General features: G+C 39.9%; 1 protein-coding gene across 1 annotated transcript in view; it reads left to right on the top strand.

Annotated features, from left to right (window-relative positions):
- The window catches only part of LOC310904512 (uncharacterized protein), a 411,654-nt gene that overhangs the window by 38,124 nt on the left and 355,473 nt on the right, over nt 1-18,057 (top strand). The window contains exon 7 of the mRNA XM_083849364.1: nt 15,645-15,824. Within this exon, the coding sequence (XP_083705490.1) occupies nt 15,687-15,824 (138 nt within the window). The 5' untranslated portion in view covers nt 15,645-15,686. The remainder of the gene's footprint in view (nt 1-15,644; nt 15,825-18,057) is intronic.

Below are 18,057 nucleotides of genomic sequence, written 5' to 3'. Positions count from 1 at the left end.
GTCATCTCACTTTTATTTTTTTTTCAGCTTTGAAAAATGCAACTTTGAAGTACTAAGCAAATTTATTAGCAAAAACAGCCTTTGGTCCATGTTGAATGATACATCATTTTTTCTGGAGGCAATGACTAGTTTCTAAATTTTATCAAACAGTTCCCAATACTTGGCAAATCTCTTTTTAGAAAAGTAAATATTCTCTGAGGTTTTTTATTTTTGTAATCCTTAGATGGACACATTTAATTTTTTCCTCTGGAATTGATATTCCCATGTTAAGTTTTATTTTTGCATAATGCTAGAGCAATTGAAGAATTTCAAGTGAAGGGTTTGATCAGATGCTCTGAATCTCAATACTGTTTTAGAAAGCTTTGATAATTCGTTTCTTTAGGTTATCAAGATCTTGTCCATCTGTACAGAACTGTATAAAGAAGAACAGTTCTGTGCAGGTATTTAAAAATCTCTAAGTTTGAAAATGAAAAGCAAAAGATTTGCAGTATGCTTTGAAAGAGATGTTCCCAGCTGTAGAACTTATTACCTTGCACCTGGAAGCCTGTGAGCAGCCACTTGGGGTTCTTTAAATTATTTTTCCATCAAATGAACTTCTGTTCTGAAGACTTGACTAAAACAAAAGATCATAAAATGTCCTAAAAATTAAAAAAAAATCTGCGTAAAGTACCTTTGTTGGCACAACTCTAAAAACAGCAATTAAAATTTGTGTAAAATGTTGTTGAAAAGCTGCAGACTAGCTGCTCATGACCAAGCTTTAATTCATCTCTTCCTGTATCGAACAGGTGGGACCTTTCCTAGATTGATGTTTCTATTCTAAATGTTATGGAATTATTAAGCAACATTTCAAAGTACACTGAATTTATGACCATTATTTTCTAATGAATTCTGGTAGAACTGACAACTTTAATCAATCGTACCTTTCAGAAGTATAAATAGGAGGAAGAAATAAATAAATAATGCTTTGGATACACGGCAGTGCGACATTTGGAAATGAAGCCTGAAATGTCCAGCTGAGTTGCATTAATGAAATAGCAAGTGTCAGGTCTGTAACCCTGGCTAGGATGTCAGGGAACCCAGTGTTGGTGTGGAGAGATTGTCTTGGAGATTTCTTTTAATCTTCTAAGCTGGCAGAGTCTGAAAGATTAAAACGCACTGGATCTATCAGACTTGCCACCTCTAGTTCAGGCTAGTTATTAATGTGCTATGTGGACAGCAATACTTTATTAATTGTATCACTGGCCAGTGATCAATGTGACAAGCTTGGCAAAGAGCACAGTTATTCATCAGAGAGTTGTCAGGAAGTAATTGCCCTCATATGCATTAGAATAAGCTAGTGTGAGATGCAGAATGGATGTGCTTTTATCATTTTTTGGTGCAGGTCTGCTGGTGTCGTCAAAATTAAAACCTGCTAAGGTACCAGTAAATAAATAAAGTGGAAAAAAATTCATTTTCTTTGATGCAATCATGCCACTATTAAGTAAGACAAAGGGTTGTATTTTAGTGGTATTTGTATTTCGACGTGTTTTTAAAGTGTTTTTTTTTTTTCAATGTATTTTCTGTATACAGTGTTTGTTATCATTTACACTTTTGTTTGGGCAGGCTCATGGTTTGCAACTCTTTCCTTATAAAGAAGAGTGGTACAGTTAAGACTTTTTGCTGAAAAAAAATTGCTGTTTTTTTTATTTAAAATGTATAATGGCATAGCTGTTGTATTACATGCAGAATATATCTGAGATCTGCCCTGACATTCTTTCACCTTTTGTGAAAAAGCACATCAGTAATAAATACCAATGCTTTTCTCTCTTCAGAGGTGAAGACTTGACACTCTTTTCAGTGAAGACTGCTATTTTAAGAATTGTGATAAGCACGGAGGGAGTAACAAAGTGAAGGTTAAATTTGTAATTGCTGTCCCATTCCCTGCTCTACTTGACAGTATTAAACTTTCTCACATGATACATCTTCCCCATCATCCTAAACAACCTAATACTTTAGCAGTGTTGCTAACACTAACACTCAAACTGATACTGGCTGGATGCAGTGTTGCTTTTGTGTGTGCAAGTGGTTATTGTTGGCTCTACTGAGAATGGCTGGTATTTGGCACCACTGGGTTTGAGGGGGAAGGAATTGTGTGGCCTTCAAAGGGAACTTAATACAGCCAAACACGGTAGTACTGTGTGCTTAATTTAATACCTCAGTGAAGTCTGCCATCAGCTTGGTACGCTGTACTGGCCTGGAACCTAACTGCAGGCGTAGAAGCCTAATCATGAGTGATCTGGCTTGAGTATTTTGGGGTAAGTCTCATTTCAGAATCCCAGAATTATTAAGGTTGGAAAAGACTTCCCAGATCCTCAGGTCCAACTGCTTCCCAACCACCAGTATCACCAAGTACCACATCCAGCCTCTCGTTAAACACCCTGAGGGATGGTCTTCCCTTGTGAATGCCTTGCTTTGTAACATTATTTTTAATGGAGCTTTTAATTTCATTTTGTACTGAATTTATCCTCAACTGGACCCAGGCTGTAGATTTCACTTTACCTGTTTTGCCCTTTGCTTTTACTCTGTTCACATTGTTTTCATGCACTTTTGGGAAAAAAAAAAAAAGGGCAAAAAAACATGGAACAGCAAGTCTGTAGAGTAGAGAACCTTTTCTAGGAGATAACATCAGAATACAGCTGAGGTAAATTCCTAATGTAACGGTGATTTATTTATCATGTTCCTGAACAGTGATGAATTGGGCTGATTCCCCAGGATTGTCAGTCTAATACTTCAGACTACTCAAGTCACAACAAGTAGTAGTGGATTGAGGTCAGAAATGGGCAGAACTCTGGTATAAGGGAGGATTTCATTGGAAAATAAAGCACTTTGGTAGGAAATGAAGAGCAAAGGGACAAGTTAGTATCTAGGTTATTACAAGGATAGCTGGTAGTGCATATAGTTTAGATTTGCTAATGAGTCCATAGCCTGTGTGATAATGAGACTTGTTTAGAATCCATTTCCTTGCCATTCAATGGCATCATATTTAATGATCTCATCTGGAAGTTCTGCTTCTGCCTTGCTCGTCAAAATGATCTGTAAACATAATGGAAAATGCTGATAGCAGAGACTACTTTATCACACTCTTCATATATGCTACTAAGATAAGAGAAATAAAGTACTGATGAAGTAGGTATGAGACTTCTTGTCCAATTTCAAACCTACACAAACAGGCAAGGGTGAAAAATGTGATATGACTTTAAACATCATTAGCTTGATCAGCTTAAAAAATGAGTAGTGAATGCCAAGTGGGAGGAAGGGGAAGTCAGTAGTGGAGCACGCTGAAGCTGCAAGTGAAGGCCTGTCTCAGCTGTTCCGCTGATGTCTAGTGGGATGAGGCTCTGGGATGGAAACTCACATATGCTTCACAATGTGTGCATCTTTACTATACCTGATACAAGGCAGCCAGCTTTGTGTTACTGACTTGCAGTTTGACAAAACTCTGTATCCATGGGGGTGGTAATTGCAAAGAATGAATATCCTGAATGGAAAAAAAAAATAACAAAAACAACAACAAAAAAAAACACGTTTGCAAAGACAAAAGCTTAAGACTTATAAAGCCTCATCTTGGCTTCCTCAGGACTATTACAAAAGTACTCTAGCCACAGAGTCATTGCAAAGCCCTTGCTGTATCCTGTAGCAGGACTGTGAACAACACACACGCACAAAAACCCTCCCTTGCAAATTCTCTGTAAAACTGCAAAACAGTTTTTCTAGTCACTCATCCAAATACAACTTAGTTTAGCCAATTTCATGTTTCTGGTGTTTGAACGCGTTGCCTCAATGCCTGAAAAAAATTGTTGATAATGCTTCCGCTTATAGTTTGCTTCAATAAGTGTCAGAATGGCTGCTGTAGCTGCTCTCTTCCCTTGATTCCTGTCTTGGTTTTTGCCTACCAGTTTGTAATACTCTGGCCAGCATTTGTGGTGCCCATAGAAGCCAGTGTGGTTAATTTTAAAAACAGTTAAGTATTCTAGCGCTCTGAATTTGGACAGTGGATTACTTGTATTGCTTATTTTCTGTAGATTATATTTTGTTTTTATTCTCTTTTCTGTTGGGTTAAATTGGAGCCTTTGACGCTTGAAAAATGGAGAGGCCAGAAAGAAGAGAATAAGAGAATAAAAAAGCATGGTGGCTAAGATACTAATGGTTAGGAAGGTAAAGCTTTCAGATTAACTGATGCTGTCCTTTGTTCTAACATTTCACTGAATCAGTGGGAGCTTTTAATAGCCTGCAGATGCAGGCAGACACTGTCATGTTGCTTTCTGGTTTTGTATTTTTCTAAGAGGCATGGCTGGTTTACTTGTATGTATGTTGCACGAGGATACATTAGGGCTGTATTCAAGATGTTTTATTAACGTTACAAAACCTCGTACTGAATACTGAAGGTAGACAAGTTGAAACTAAGGAGATTTGTAATGTTTCTCTGACAGTTACTTCATGGCTGTAGTTTCTGCATTGGAAGCCTCCTTTTCAGTCACCCCATTAGCTGTAGGAGGTGCAAGGCAAAATTCACATCTGATGTTATGCAGAAGGTTATGTTATATCTGTCATTCCTTTGCTCTCTTGATCCGTAGCATAGGCATTCTTTAACTAAAGGTTATGGATTTTAAGGATAAACTTAGATTCTGCAACACACAGCTTTAGAAACCATGTTGTTAGAGTCTTGAATACACACATGGAGACTGCTCTGTAAATTTTTTTTTCTGTGTCAGGATACTTGTGACTTTTCTTATGTCCTGACATGGAAAATGAAAATTCTTTAGGTGCTGTTCTCTTTCTGAAAGTCAGGTATTTGATAACATGCCCTTTTCATAGTGAACCCCAGCCAAACATGAGCAGAGATGCAAAAGTAGCTCAAGGGCAATCTAAGATGCAACGCTTAAACTTCGGAACGAAAGGGGAAAAAAAAAATCTTTTGTGGGAGAGCTGAAGCCCTGAAAATGACAGCGATGTCTGGATTCTTTCTGTTACCCACAGGTTACAGCTATTTCAGTTTTCAGCACCATGCCTGATGTGCTTGTGTCAGTGCTTGATATTAGGTGACTTTTAAGCCCAACTGCACAATGCAAGCATTTGATATGATTTTGCTACTATTGTTGCTCCGTCATTATGCAGAGATACCTTGGTATGCTACCTGACCAACTCCGGGATCAGGTTCAGCTGAGGGACTTCTGGATGATCCATCCCTCAGCAGGAGGGCACAACAGAAGGTAAAAGTTTCTGTGGTGCCAGAATTAATGCACTTCAGGCAAGATGCTAACCAAATTGCCGAGTGTCTCAGTTATAAAGGACAGATTCTGACCTGTTAATATGGTGAGACTTTGTGCAGTTATTCTAAACTTAAATTGCTACAAAAATCTGAGACAATTCTGTTAACCTACATGTGCTCTAGAGTATATGTAGTAAATACTTCTAAATCAGTATCTGCTCAGTCAGGTGGACCCAGTTAACAGCTTGTCAGTTACAATTCAAACCTCTCCCCTCCCAGTCTACCTCAAACGCATTTCGTAGTCTGTAAACTTGCAATGTCACCCTCCGGGGTGATACCCATCATCCAGATTGTGGTGTGACCGTCCATGCTGTTTCAGTCTGGCAGTCCCTCTTTTATTGTCTCCTCATGAACTTCATGTGTTGCTACCAAGAATTTCAAAGTTGGAGACAGGCAAAATGTGGGTTCGTTCTGCCACTATAGTGTTGTATGCACATATGTATTATACACATACATGCAGATATATGCACATGCACTCATGAAAGAGTGAGCTTTTGACAGTCTCATACAGCAAACTTTGTTTCCCTCTTGGCATATTTCTTCCTATTTTGCATTGTCACAGTACATAGACATAGCAACAGATCAGGAGCTGTCTGCGCTGGATACAGTACAGGAATTCAGTGTGTTTGGGGTTTAGTCCAAGTGAGAGTATGTATGCAGTGACAAGTATAAACACTTGTTAGGAGGGCAGAAGTATGTCAGGGAGGAACAAGACAGTCCTGGATAGAAAAGTGATAGGTGTTTCTGTACCATCCTTGTGACCAAACCACTTTCTTCTTGAAAGTCTTGTTTAATCCATATGTAGTCCAAATTGATATCATTAAGTCATGCATATATTAATGTCTCACTGAGAAGAGCAGTTTCTTTTAGAAATATTCAAATTACCTATCATAGACAATTAATACAAAAGTATTCGTAGGGCTGCCTTTCCTCTCAGGACGATGAGGATTTTTCTGTTGTGAAAAATCTCTTTTTTCTAAGCTTTGCTTTATTAAAGAGCTCTTGTGGTCAGGATCACACCATTAAAAAGCTAGAAGCTGATAGCCATGATATTTCATGTGTAGTAGACTTTGCAACAAATTACACTGACTGCTGAGGCTATCTAAGTTGTTGGAAAAGTGTATTTCATTGTCCATTCTGAAACTATTTCCAGGATCAAATAGAATTTCTTTTAACTACTCATGCTCTTTATAACTCTGGTTCAATTCTGCTGCAGTAAATCTGATGGGAAACCAGCACAGCAAGGAGAAAACAGCACTGATGTTTTATAGTGTCGACATTATACTATATGTCATCTTCAAATTAAAGTAATGGGCTGAAAGGTTTTCTCATTGTAACGATTTGTTACTATCTAGAGATCCAATATGCGTTTTAAAAACTTCTTAACCAATGGTTAGGGACAGTGCGTGTGCATGCATGCATGTGTTGGGTTGGTTTCTTTACAGCCTCTGCTTGGTTCACCAGCTTGTTGACATTTCTTCCTGCACAGGTTTGCAGAGGAGGTTGCTTCTGTTCAATGTGAACTCTGATATGCTGCTACCACCGGTTACTTAAGCGTTTAAATGACAGCCGTGGGCAAAGTGAGCATTAGGCACAACCATAAATCTCTTGTTCAGACTAATCCTTTCAGTCTTACAGTTCTTACTGATCCTAACAGCCCTTACTGCATTCGGTTCTGTGTGTGTACATATCCACGCGTGAAGTTTGCATAGATTTTGTTCTGGTTTAAGTGACTTCTGGAGAATATAAGGAAGGCAACGGAAAATCAGGATTTTTATGCCTTACGCTGTTTCTCGAATATATCATTTGCAACACTGACACTTGTAGTGTAACACTCTGTGGTAAAGGGCATTGTTCTATGTAAGTTATGTATGATTGCGTGTAAGTACACTAGTGAAATTTTACAGTGGAAAGGTGAATTCTTTCAGACAGATCAGAGAAGCCTGAAGGAAAGCCTTTTTTTCTGACCTGGCTTCTTCTATTTCCAGTTCTGTTACTCTTGGCTCATTATGCCAGCCTTAGTGTCCGGCTTTGTGTGCGGTACTCGTGATGCACGCCCTGGGTCTAATGAGCTTTTGCTCTACCATATGGGAAATTAGCAAGCTGAGAGACCGAGGCAGGGTCTCGTTCTTCCTTGCCATTTGCTGAGGTTTGTGGAATTCATCATAACACTTGTACAGGTGAAGCGTCAGGCCTGTCGGTCAGTGAAAGTGGGCTGTTGCATCTGCATAACACCTTGTTGTGCACAACAGAGCTCCAAATACATGGAGCAGCTCTCAGCATCAGGCACCAAAGCAGTTTTTCTCTTGAAGGAAATGAAATTTCAAATGAATTTCAAAATGAAGTGTCTGAAGGTGTGATTAATGTCTCCAGCTTTGGAAAGAGCAAGAATACTGAGATTTCACAGAACACAAAAAGGTTGAGGTTGGAAGGGAGTTGGAGTTGGTCATCTGATCTAGCCCCTCTGGTCAAGCAAAGCCACCTAGAGCTGGATGCCCAGCACTGTGTCCGGACAACTTTTAAATGCCTCTAAAGATGGAGAGATCGCACAGCCTCTCTTGGCAAATATGCTCCAGTGTTCAGTCAGCTTCACAGTGAAGTTTCCTGCTGTTCAGAGGGATCCTCTTGTGTTTCTGTTTGTCCCCATTGCTTCTTGTCCTGTCAGCGAGCACAACCGGGAAGAGCCTGGCTCCATCTTCTTTGTACCCTCTGTTCAGGTATTTATGTGTGTTGATAAGGTACCCCCTGAGCCTTTTCTTTCTCTAGGCTAAAGAGTCCCAGCTCTCTCAGCCCCTCCTGGCAGGAGAGGTGCTTCAGTCCCTTGATCACCTTGGTGGTCCTTCTTCTGCTGGACTCTTTCCATGTTGCTTGTACTGGACTCCCCAGGAAAGCACCCAGCACTCCAGGTGCGGCTCACCGGTGCTCAGCAGAGGGAAAGGATCACCTCGCTGCGCCTGGTGGCAGTACTTTGCCTAATGTCACCCAGGAGGCCGTTAGCCTTCTTAGTGGAAAGGTCGTGTTGAGGGCTCACGTTCAGCTTGGTGTTTGCCAGGACCCCCAGGTCCCTTTCTGCAGGCTGCTTTGCAGTTAGGTGGCCCTCAGCACGTTTTGTTGCACAGACTTGTTCTTTAATAATTTATTGTTGTTCTAAGCCTTTCGTTTTGTGCAGAAATGGGGTCCGAACCGTAGCCATCTTCTTTCTTGGATTCAGATATTGCTGTACCTGACTAGGACTGTTGTTTTCAGGTGATACCCCAGGGTCCCCTGTGACTTGCACACGCTTTAGAGCAGAAAATGGAAAGGCTCCAGCTCATGTGTGGGAGGCCATCTCCCTCTGGCAGTCCCACTCGTAGCTGAGGTACGCTGAGGTGACTTGCCTGCCCTGCAGGACCACCCCCAGGACTTCCCTTGCTGAGAGTGCTGGTCAGATGTTTGAGCCTCGGGCTTGTGACCCCCCTGAAGGGGGGTGAGGCTCGGTTAGTGCAGCTGAAGGGGCTCAGCAGGAGATTCAGAGGTGGGCGGTGAACTCCTGACAGTTATGAGCTGTGGAGTGTTTTATCAATGTAAGGGCATGGATCTGGTAATAGCATTTGCTTTTCCTTTTTTTTTTTTTCTCCTTTTTGAGCACAATCACTGCAAAGGCCATGTTTATTTTACAGCATATTTGTATTTTTGTTTGGGTAAAGTTTGGGCATTTTATTTTCGTGTTTATGCCCTAGGAACTTTACCAACTGATCTGGTAGTTGAAAATATGCTCAGTTGCTCTTGAGAATATTTACTCTGATGAAGTTTTCTTTTTTTGTAAGTAATGATAAATGCTCAAATTGGATCACTTGAAAATTAAAAAAAGCGGAGAGAAAAAAAAAGGGGGGGATATGCCAGTATACATCTCTTACTGTGTTTTTGTGTTGGAATGGATTAGCCCATAAGTTTTAGCCCTGAATTGTTTAAAAAAATATGTATTTATGTATATTGCCAAAACATTTCTTGAGGATTCAGTAGTGAATTAGGTCTCAGGAGATTTGATTTGTTTTCTTGGCTCTGTTCTAGAACCTCAGCCTTGGACACATCCTGGTTTATTTATACTCATGTTCCACTCCCGTGAAAAGAATAATTGTATATTTCTGAGAAACTTTTTTTTATCCTTAGGCAGTAAATTTTGAGAGAGGAATTTTGAACTATATATTCGTATGGCACTTAATGCTGTGTACTCTCTGGATTCTGCCTTGAACTAAATTTTGAAAAAGACACTTTCAGACTTCAGTCTAAAACTTCTAGACTTCTGGTAAAGTGATGCTGTGGAAAAGAGGAAATCAAACAAGTGGGGGAAAAATTATCTCCCTGGATTATTAAAATAAAGGTGGTATTTAATATTAACCATGTTACTACTTGAAAAAAATTGTAGGGAGGATTCTTTGAGGGAAAAGAATACAGAAACTGTAATTTGTGGTATTTTCTGGGGAAAAAAAAAGTGCAACTCCGCTGAAATCTTAGTCCTAATATCCAACATTTGAACACTGGATTTTTTAAATACCCTTGGGACCTGGTTATCAAGTCCATTTTTCATCCACCAGTTCTTCCAGTGTACTTCTTGTGACTGTTTTAATTGCCCATGAAGAAGGTGTCTTGTATCAGCAGAGATTGAGCTTGGAATGAGGGAAAGTTGTTGATTTGAAATGATTTAGCAAGATAAGATTTTAATGTTGTTCGTCTTGCGGTTTAAATGAAGATGTACTGCTGATAAAGTGCTCATCATCAATATTTCTTAAGAAGGAATTGCTTGGGTAGCACGTTGAGGCAGATTTCTGCCTTTGCTTCATGAAACCTTCTGTCAAACCTAGAAGGAAGTTATCGGATTCCTGCAGATCAGCTGATGACATTTGCCATGTTAGGGGAGAATTTTTTTGTTTAAAAAAAAAAATCTCTAGTGGAAGAGGAGGATATGAGCTGATTAGTAGCTCCTAATGTAACATATAACAATAAATTTTAAATGGAGGGCTGTACTGCAATTGCAGTGGGAGGAGGGAAGATTAATGCATCCCTCTAATATGTTCACGAAAAATTATCTGCATTGTTCTGTATTACAAGTCATAAATGACATGAATCAAATTTGGATTTACTTTAAATATAATTTCAAGCTTGTTTCTAACAAGTTGATTTAGAAAATTGTACCATGGTGCAGGACCTTGTTCTGCTGTAATTTTGGAGTGTTTCCTTTTAAAATAGTGTGCTTCTCACCGGTTCTTTCAACCCACAAAGAGCGGGCTTTTTATTTGAAGATGCAGAGACTTTCACTGGCAGAAAATTGAGTAACTTCATGACAGGGTAACTCAGTGCCATGAAGTTTGGGTAAAACAGTTGATTAATTTAAAACTGATATTGATCAGACCCGAGTCTTCCTAGATTTTTATTTAAACTCCTATGTTTGCCTGTTCTTAGTGCTGTTTAAGATAGACCAAGTAATGAAAAATCCAAAACACTGTACGAATGCAACTATATTTCATTATTTAGCATTTAGATAAGTATGGCAACATATTTGTGAGGTAGCCTATTCTGAGAAACTGATATTTTAAAGAACCAAAAGATTTGGATAGTTCACCTAGCTGTCAGCTTTTCAGGCTTTACAGCTAGGGCTTACTACTGCGTGCCAAATCTTGTGAAGGCTTAACATGGTTGAGATGCAGCACCAGGACAACAAAACTGTGTCTGTCCAAAGCACAATTGAAGGTGATACAATTAAGTGAATGGCTACTCTGTTTCCAGGGCAATCAAGCCAGTAATTAGAAGTTCAGTAATCTCAGTTTTTTTACATAGTCCCTCAGTGTTAGAATTTGGTATTCAGGTTGCCAGTTTGTGGATTGTTTAGATTGTTGCTCAGATGTGTGCCAGCTGGACTTAATTGCACCTGAAGGCCTTTAATTCGAAGATTATTTGGAACCTTGATCATAATGTAGGTGACCTCCTGTTATCTCTGCTCCTCAGAAAGTTACTCTTTAATGGTACATTTGCACTGAGGAGCATGGGAGGCAGTCATCCACAGTATTTTGTAGGTTCTGCTAGTGAGTTAAGACCAGCACCTACCTTCCAATTACATTTTACTAATCTAGAAACTAGCAGCAGCTAATGTTCCTGCATGGTTTTGTACAACTGATATTTCGCTATGGCATCAAAATGAATTGTGGACTGGTTTTGATGATGAGCTAGGAGAGCTACAGTGAGATTAGTGGTGCCTACCTGGCTATCCACGTCTGAACATTCAATGGCAGACCAGGAGTTGAGTGGGGATGTGCTTTAAAGCAGTCTATGAACAGAAGACTCCTAAGCCTTTCTACAACACCAGCTTGGCTGCTTACTCTTTTTAGATCTGTACCCTTGATTTAACGTGAAGTCATAGCCTCCATTCTGTTGAATGGGATTAAGCTTAAAAACTTGTTTAAAAGCTTTAGATAGAGTTTTAAAAAGTTTTAAACAGGTAAAGGCACATTTCTTTTAAGATATTGACCAAAATCTATTATAAAGACACTTTTAAAAGACAGGTCTTAGAAACTTTTGAAAATACTGTTTACCCCATAAACTTATTTTCACACAATATTACATCAAATTTATAGCAAGGCAATTCAACACACAGAGTGCTGCTCGTGTTAGGCACTGGAAAGACTGGATGTAATTCAGCTCTTAGTTATACCTCTTCTAAACTCTACCACTATTTTTCACATGTAGAAATTAAATTCAAATCACCAGTTGTTGGAATTATTATTAATTTTTTTTTCTGCTCAGTGCAAAGTGCTAGAGGGCGGAGAGACAAATGCAAAGTTTCATGGGATTATTGGCAAGAAATGCATTTATGAAGAAGTGTTTCCATTGTTATCCTGGCATGTGCATTTAAGAGGCTGTGTGGAACTGTTTCGAACCATAGCACATGAGACTGACCCATAACTGGAGTGGCCCTATTATTTACTGTTACTCTTGGTGTTGTCATTCATGGAATTACTTTGCAACTGATAGATTTCAGGTGTTGGTTCAGAGTCAAACTGGGATGCAATTCACATCCAATATTTCCCAGTGTCTCTGCTGGTATAGTTAAGGATGAATTTTCAGTGTGAGGTGCTATCCCCATAGCTCGCAATACTGTTAATGGGAACTTTACAATTAAATCCCACAGCCAACCTGGTACTGAATTTAATTCAAATTTGTGAATAATTTGACCTGACTACATTTTTTTCTTAGGCAGCTACCTCGAGTATGAAGCATACTCCAAACTTCAAAGCAGTAAGGTTTGGGCAGAGAATCTTCTTTTATGCGACTGATCCAGTCATAATAAATTAAACAGCCTTTGGGGAATACACTGCTTATATTTTAAGACTATTCCAGTTACAAGATTAAGTTTTGAAAAGGCTTTGTGTGTTCAGTGCAAGATGAATATTCAGAGATTAATTTGAAAGTTCCAGTCAATGGGCTCTCTGCCTGAAACCTCTAAAATACTTTTTTAAACCACAAAAAAAAAAAAAGTTGACTTCTGAGTCAAATACAGTTCTGTCACCTACTTACTTCGAGCCTTTGAATTGGTCTGTCAGTACCTCTAGAAAGCTACCAAAAAGGTTCTGTTGGACCCACCTTGTGTGATGGAAAACACGTTGTACAAAGTGCCCAGAAAGTCCATCTTCCTCTGAGATTGCTTCAGTACGGTAAATCCCTCTGCTCAAAACTTTAGTGTTAGTGTCACTCATAGGGCCAGTAAAAATATCGTACCAGTTTGTGCAAGCAGCAATGCGCAGGATGCCAGTTCTATTTATGACTTAATGTGCAAGTAGCCATGAAACTGTTGGATAGTCATTTCTAGTTAATCTAAAATGTTCTGACATTTTAGAGTTAAAGTAGGTTTTAATGAATTCATTTCCTCCTCTTTCCTTAAGGTATAAACAACTTTTGAAAAAAAAAAAAATCCAAAATGTTTGACTTGGAAAATACAAATCTTAAACTACTGAACTGTATTTTTCCTCCAACTGTTTGTGCTCAGTCTAAATATATGAATAATTTATATCTCAAGTTATGGATTTTTTTTAAAGCAAATATAATACGGAAAAATCTTTGCAAGCTCTGCCTGTCTTGTTTTCCTTTGAGCACAGCAGAAAACATTTGGACAAAAAGTGAGCTAAATTTATTTTGGTTCTTTCAGAGTTGTCTGTGCCTCCTGACCCTCCCAGATCGCACATAGAAATGCCCTCTGCAGCTTGACGTGGAGTTCTGTGAGAATCTTGCGGATCTGCTCCTGCTACTTAAATCTTGCTTAAAAGAGCTATCCCTTAAAAATTGGAAGAATGAATTTCTGTTGCAGATGAGTTCCTGTGTTTTGGAGATGAGGCTCAGAATGAAGCCTGTGCAGCCACTGGCCCTGGCCCTCAGCTGGGGCTCTTTGAGTTCCACTCCCTAGTGAAGTTAGGCAGCTTGGGGGCTGATGGACAGTTTATTTTCTCAGAGGGAGTATCCTTTGGCAACTTGAGAATAACTCAAAACTATGAAACTTGATAGTATCCTTTCAGCCTGTTACATAGCAATCCAAGGTGCCTCTAGGCATCTGACGTGTGGGAGGATGTTTGTTCAATGCTACGCTGATATCGTGTAGAAGCCTTTCTAAATAAATATTCCCTTCTCATATCTGCAATACCTCCGTGTTAAAGGTAGTCAACAGCTAAAGGCTTTTGACTGTGCCTTTTCTGTTCTTCCTATGTGACTTAGAATCTGACAAGTCTTTGAGCCTTTCTTGAAGAAGTGGGAGATCGTACAAACAGGATTTCAGTTGCAGGAATGTCTATTTGAAGGAGTTTTCTGCTGAAGTGAGTAATTGCTTTTCAACAAGATAAATGTGGCACGTATGAGGCAGGGGAGGGGCGTTGATAGCTATGACCACTTTCAATAAGTAGTTTCTTGATTTGGATAAAATAATACAGGTTCAAAATGCTTTAATGCACACCCAAATGAGTAGTTTCGTCTGCACAGTGAGAGATAGCCCAGAACTTTGTACCACAGTAAGAACTTAGTTGTCATATGACTTTCTATAGGGAAGAGTTGAAACAATTGTACTTCCCTAAGGAAGCCAAGAATGTGAAAACATTAGCTCACTGTTTCAATTTTATTGATGCTCCAGAGTGTCTGCCCTCGTGGTTTTCCACAGCACTGCGGAATTTACTGGGTAGTACAAGGAACTGGGAACAATGTGTATATTCAGCTAGTGTAAGAGGATCATTGCTTCTTGCCCATTTCTCAATGTATTTTTTATCATTTAAACTGTTGAGGAGACAAACTTTTTTTGCAATGACAGCGTATGGAGAAAAAATAAGCAGCATTCAACACTTGAAGCACTTCAGTGCTGTGAAGCATCTTTGAGATGTAGGATCACATGTCATTAGTGTAAAACAGTGAAGTACCTATGATATAACTGTGAATGTGTGTCTGATGTCTCATGAGGCCAGAGGGTGGGAGCTTTGTCTGATTTATTGCTTAACTCAAACATTATTTTCTATATCTTCAATTTAAGGCTGATTACCCTCACAGTGAAAAATGTGTATTTTGTGTGCAATACATTTCTTTTATAGTCTTGAGAATTGATTCTCGCATTTAGACAGATCTTGGAAGCTTTCTGTATGGTTCTTATGATTTCTTCCCCCACACCCTGTTGGTCTTTCATTCAAATTCTTTGGAAGCTTACTCTCTTGGGGAAAGTTCTTTTTCCTTTGAGGATGTCAAGTTCCAGGCATCTGTACTTGTCAAAAACAAATTTGTTTTCTTGTTCAAAGCACCTCTTTGGAGATGGGGCCCATTGTTTTTAAAGGGATATTGCCGATTAAAATTGGCTACCAAGGGTAGGTATATCAACAGACCTCTAAATTCTTAGGGAAATATTTATTAAGAAAATAAATATCCCATTTGCAGTGTTAGAAACCTAAACATCTTAGCATCAAAAATTTTGTGGTGAGTTTGATAAACACAGCCCTATTCCTCTACCCTTCTTAAGCACCCGAAGTTCTGAGCTGCCAGCAAGTGGCTGTATGAAAAGGTTTGCTTAAATTAGCTTATGCTTTATTTCTTATTTTCAGTCGAAAAATTAAATGAGCCATTAAAGGAAACCACACTAATGAGATGTGCTATGAAGCAAAATATGCCTAGGGCAAAAAGTAGTCTTTTAATTTGTTCAATTTAAATCTCTAACATCTGGCTGAGATGGATGATGTCACTAAACACATTAAGAATATCAAAAATAGATCTCTGTAATCAGTGCCTCCACTGTTTGCCTTTCTCCATTTGCTCACTCACTCACTCACTTTTTTTGGCCATTCAGTAATACAGGAGAACAGTTAAAAGGGCAAGTACTCCAACCTGGATGTGGACCATTGGCCTGATCACCAACTCCACGGCTGATCCAGAACCACCACAGGCTGCTCCCAGTGTTGGGTACCTCTCGGCTGCTCAGGGGTTAAGGATGGGCAGGAGCATCACTCAACACAACAGTCACAAGAAGGTGGGGAGATGGAGACTTCAAGCAGCTGTACATCAGCAGTTTTGTGCTGCATCCATGTTCAGAGGCCTGGTTTGATTCCTCGTGGTGCTGGGATTGGGAGGTAGAAGTAGCAGCTGGGGCCAGCTGACTTCAGAGCACAGCTGGACTCGTACTGATCAATTCTGCTTGTCTGAGGTCTGAAGAACCTCATGAAGTGAGTTGCGAGCCAAATGTTCTTAGCACTGTGTGGCCTAGTACCTGACAGCAGTTGGCAAAGTGCATCTGTATGGGCACAGCAAGCCAGTAGGCTTGCCCAGAACAGTTTTCCATTTCCTCTTTTGTTACCAAAAACAAAAGGTTGTTCATGAATTTATAGTTCTGTCCCAAAGAAAAAGGTGCTGCAGATTGCTCCTTTGATGCAATGTCCTTCATCACTGTGTACTTGTTCGTATTGTGGGCAGGACCCCAAGCCATAGAATTGCCCTGGTGGGAGAAGCAGGTCTGTTTTCACTCAGAGGGTGGTGAGGCACTGGAACAGGTTGCCCAGAGAGGTTGTGGATGCCCCATCCCTGGAGGCACTCAAGGCCAGGCTGGATGCGGCTCTGGGCAGCCTGCTCTAGTGGTTGGCAACCCTGCCCAGAGCAGGGGGGTTGAAAGTTAGATGATCTTTAAGGTCCTTTTCAACCCCGGCCATTCTATGATCCTATTTGTGAAAACGGTAATCCCGGTGAGCAGGCTAAAATGATATCCGAGGTAGCCTCTAGTCAGAATTACTGTCTATAATGCTACTCTTGATTGAGTTGCCAGGTTGTTGTCAGACAAGGCAAACTGAGCTGTGAACTGCTCCACTAAAAGTGGGCAAATAAACGAAGATGGCTTGTTGGAGCACCTTGATGGGGGGGGTTCCTGTATTACGTCAGGTGCGCACAATTAAAAATCTGCTGAAGGAGGGCTCTGGTATGAGTATTGTCTGCGTAGCCACCCTTTGTTGTGGCTTTCCTGGTGAAGCACTGTAAGGTCTGTTTTGTTGCAGCAGTTCCTCTGCTCTGCCTGGAGTTGCGGTGGCTCATTCTGAGGCCCAGGGGAAGGCCTCCGGAGGTAACTTTTGCATGCAGAATAGGATTTGTAGTTGCTGTAAAATAGCCTGACTCTGCTGGCTTCAGGGTGTGTTTTTTCTTCTAAAAAGGAGTATATGTAAATGGAACAGCATTATTATTCTGTCTCACAGAAATGCAGATTATTTGTTTTGCTTTAAATTTTAAAGAATTCAAAAAAAACTTAATTCTTTAAACAGTTTTAAAACCAGGTGACTGTCAGAATTCACAGCTTATGTTCTGCAGATCTTTCATACTTATGTCATTTGAATTCTTTAGTTCACTGGCCTAGTTCTATGCTTTGAAAGTACTTAAATCATATCTGTGTAGTTAAGTTTTTCCCCATTTGCCAAATTTAGCAAATGTCATTCTGCCACTTCAGTTTGCTGAGAGACTCTCTTGTATTATTTTTAATAAAAAATAGGGCAGCATTTAGAATCGTCTCTGTGATGGATAAAACTTACTGATGGGAGGACCAAGGATCATTAACACTATCTCTTAAATAAGAAATAAAATATATCTTGTTCCTGGCTGTGCAGAATTGGGGCACAAACCTGAATAGCTTGTACTGTGAGAAACACTCCTTTTACGGGTTGCTTCTAATTCAAGGCACATTGCCAAGTGCAATATTCCCCCTCTGCTGATTCATGCCTGAGTTCCAAGCAACACAATTTCCCAGGTTCACTCCTTGATTCCGGCAGAATCGCAAATAAAAGAATTACAGGCGTCCTTCTGGTCCTTTCTGTTGAAGGAAAAATAATCTTGGAAACTTCCAGAATCAACTAAAAGGGAGGTTAGCTTTCATTTATGGCTGGGAAGCAGTAATGGTGAGACCTGTGGTCTAAAAGCCGTGGGGGGTCCTGCCACGTCTTTTTCATTAGAGGATCTAATCCATCTCTCTTAGGGGGTTCACAGAAGACATAATCAGATTCTCTAGTCTGATCCCCTTGGTGTCACAGGTCACTGGATTTCATGCAGATTGCTCTGTAATGAGTCTTATTCTGACATTCTCAAGCACTGACAGCATCCAAAGGGTCACAGAGCTGTTGTAGTGGAGCCAAAGCAGTGGAAAACTTTCCTCTTGAGTAGCTTTAGCTTCTGCATTGCCTTAATTCATGTATATAATCTGACCCCAGCTTCATTGCAGGATTTAAGTGTGC

Source organism: Anser anser, assembly GCF_964211835.1.
Source record: "Anser anser genome assembly, chromosome: 9".
NCBI classification, from domain to species: domain Eukaryota; kingdom Metazoa; phylum Chordata; class Aves; order Anseriformes; family Anatidae; genus Anser; species Anser anser.
The sequence above is the reverse complement of the archived record's forward strand: the minus strand, read 5'-3'. Positions and strand labels throughout refer to the sequence as shown.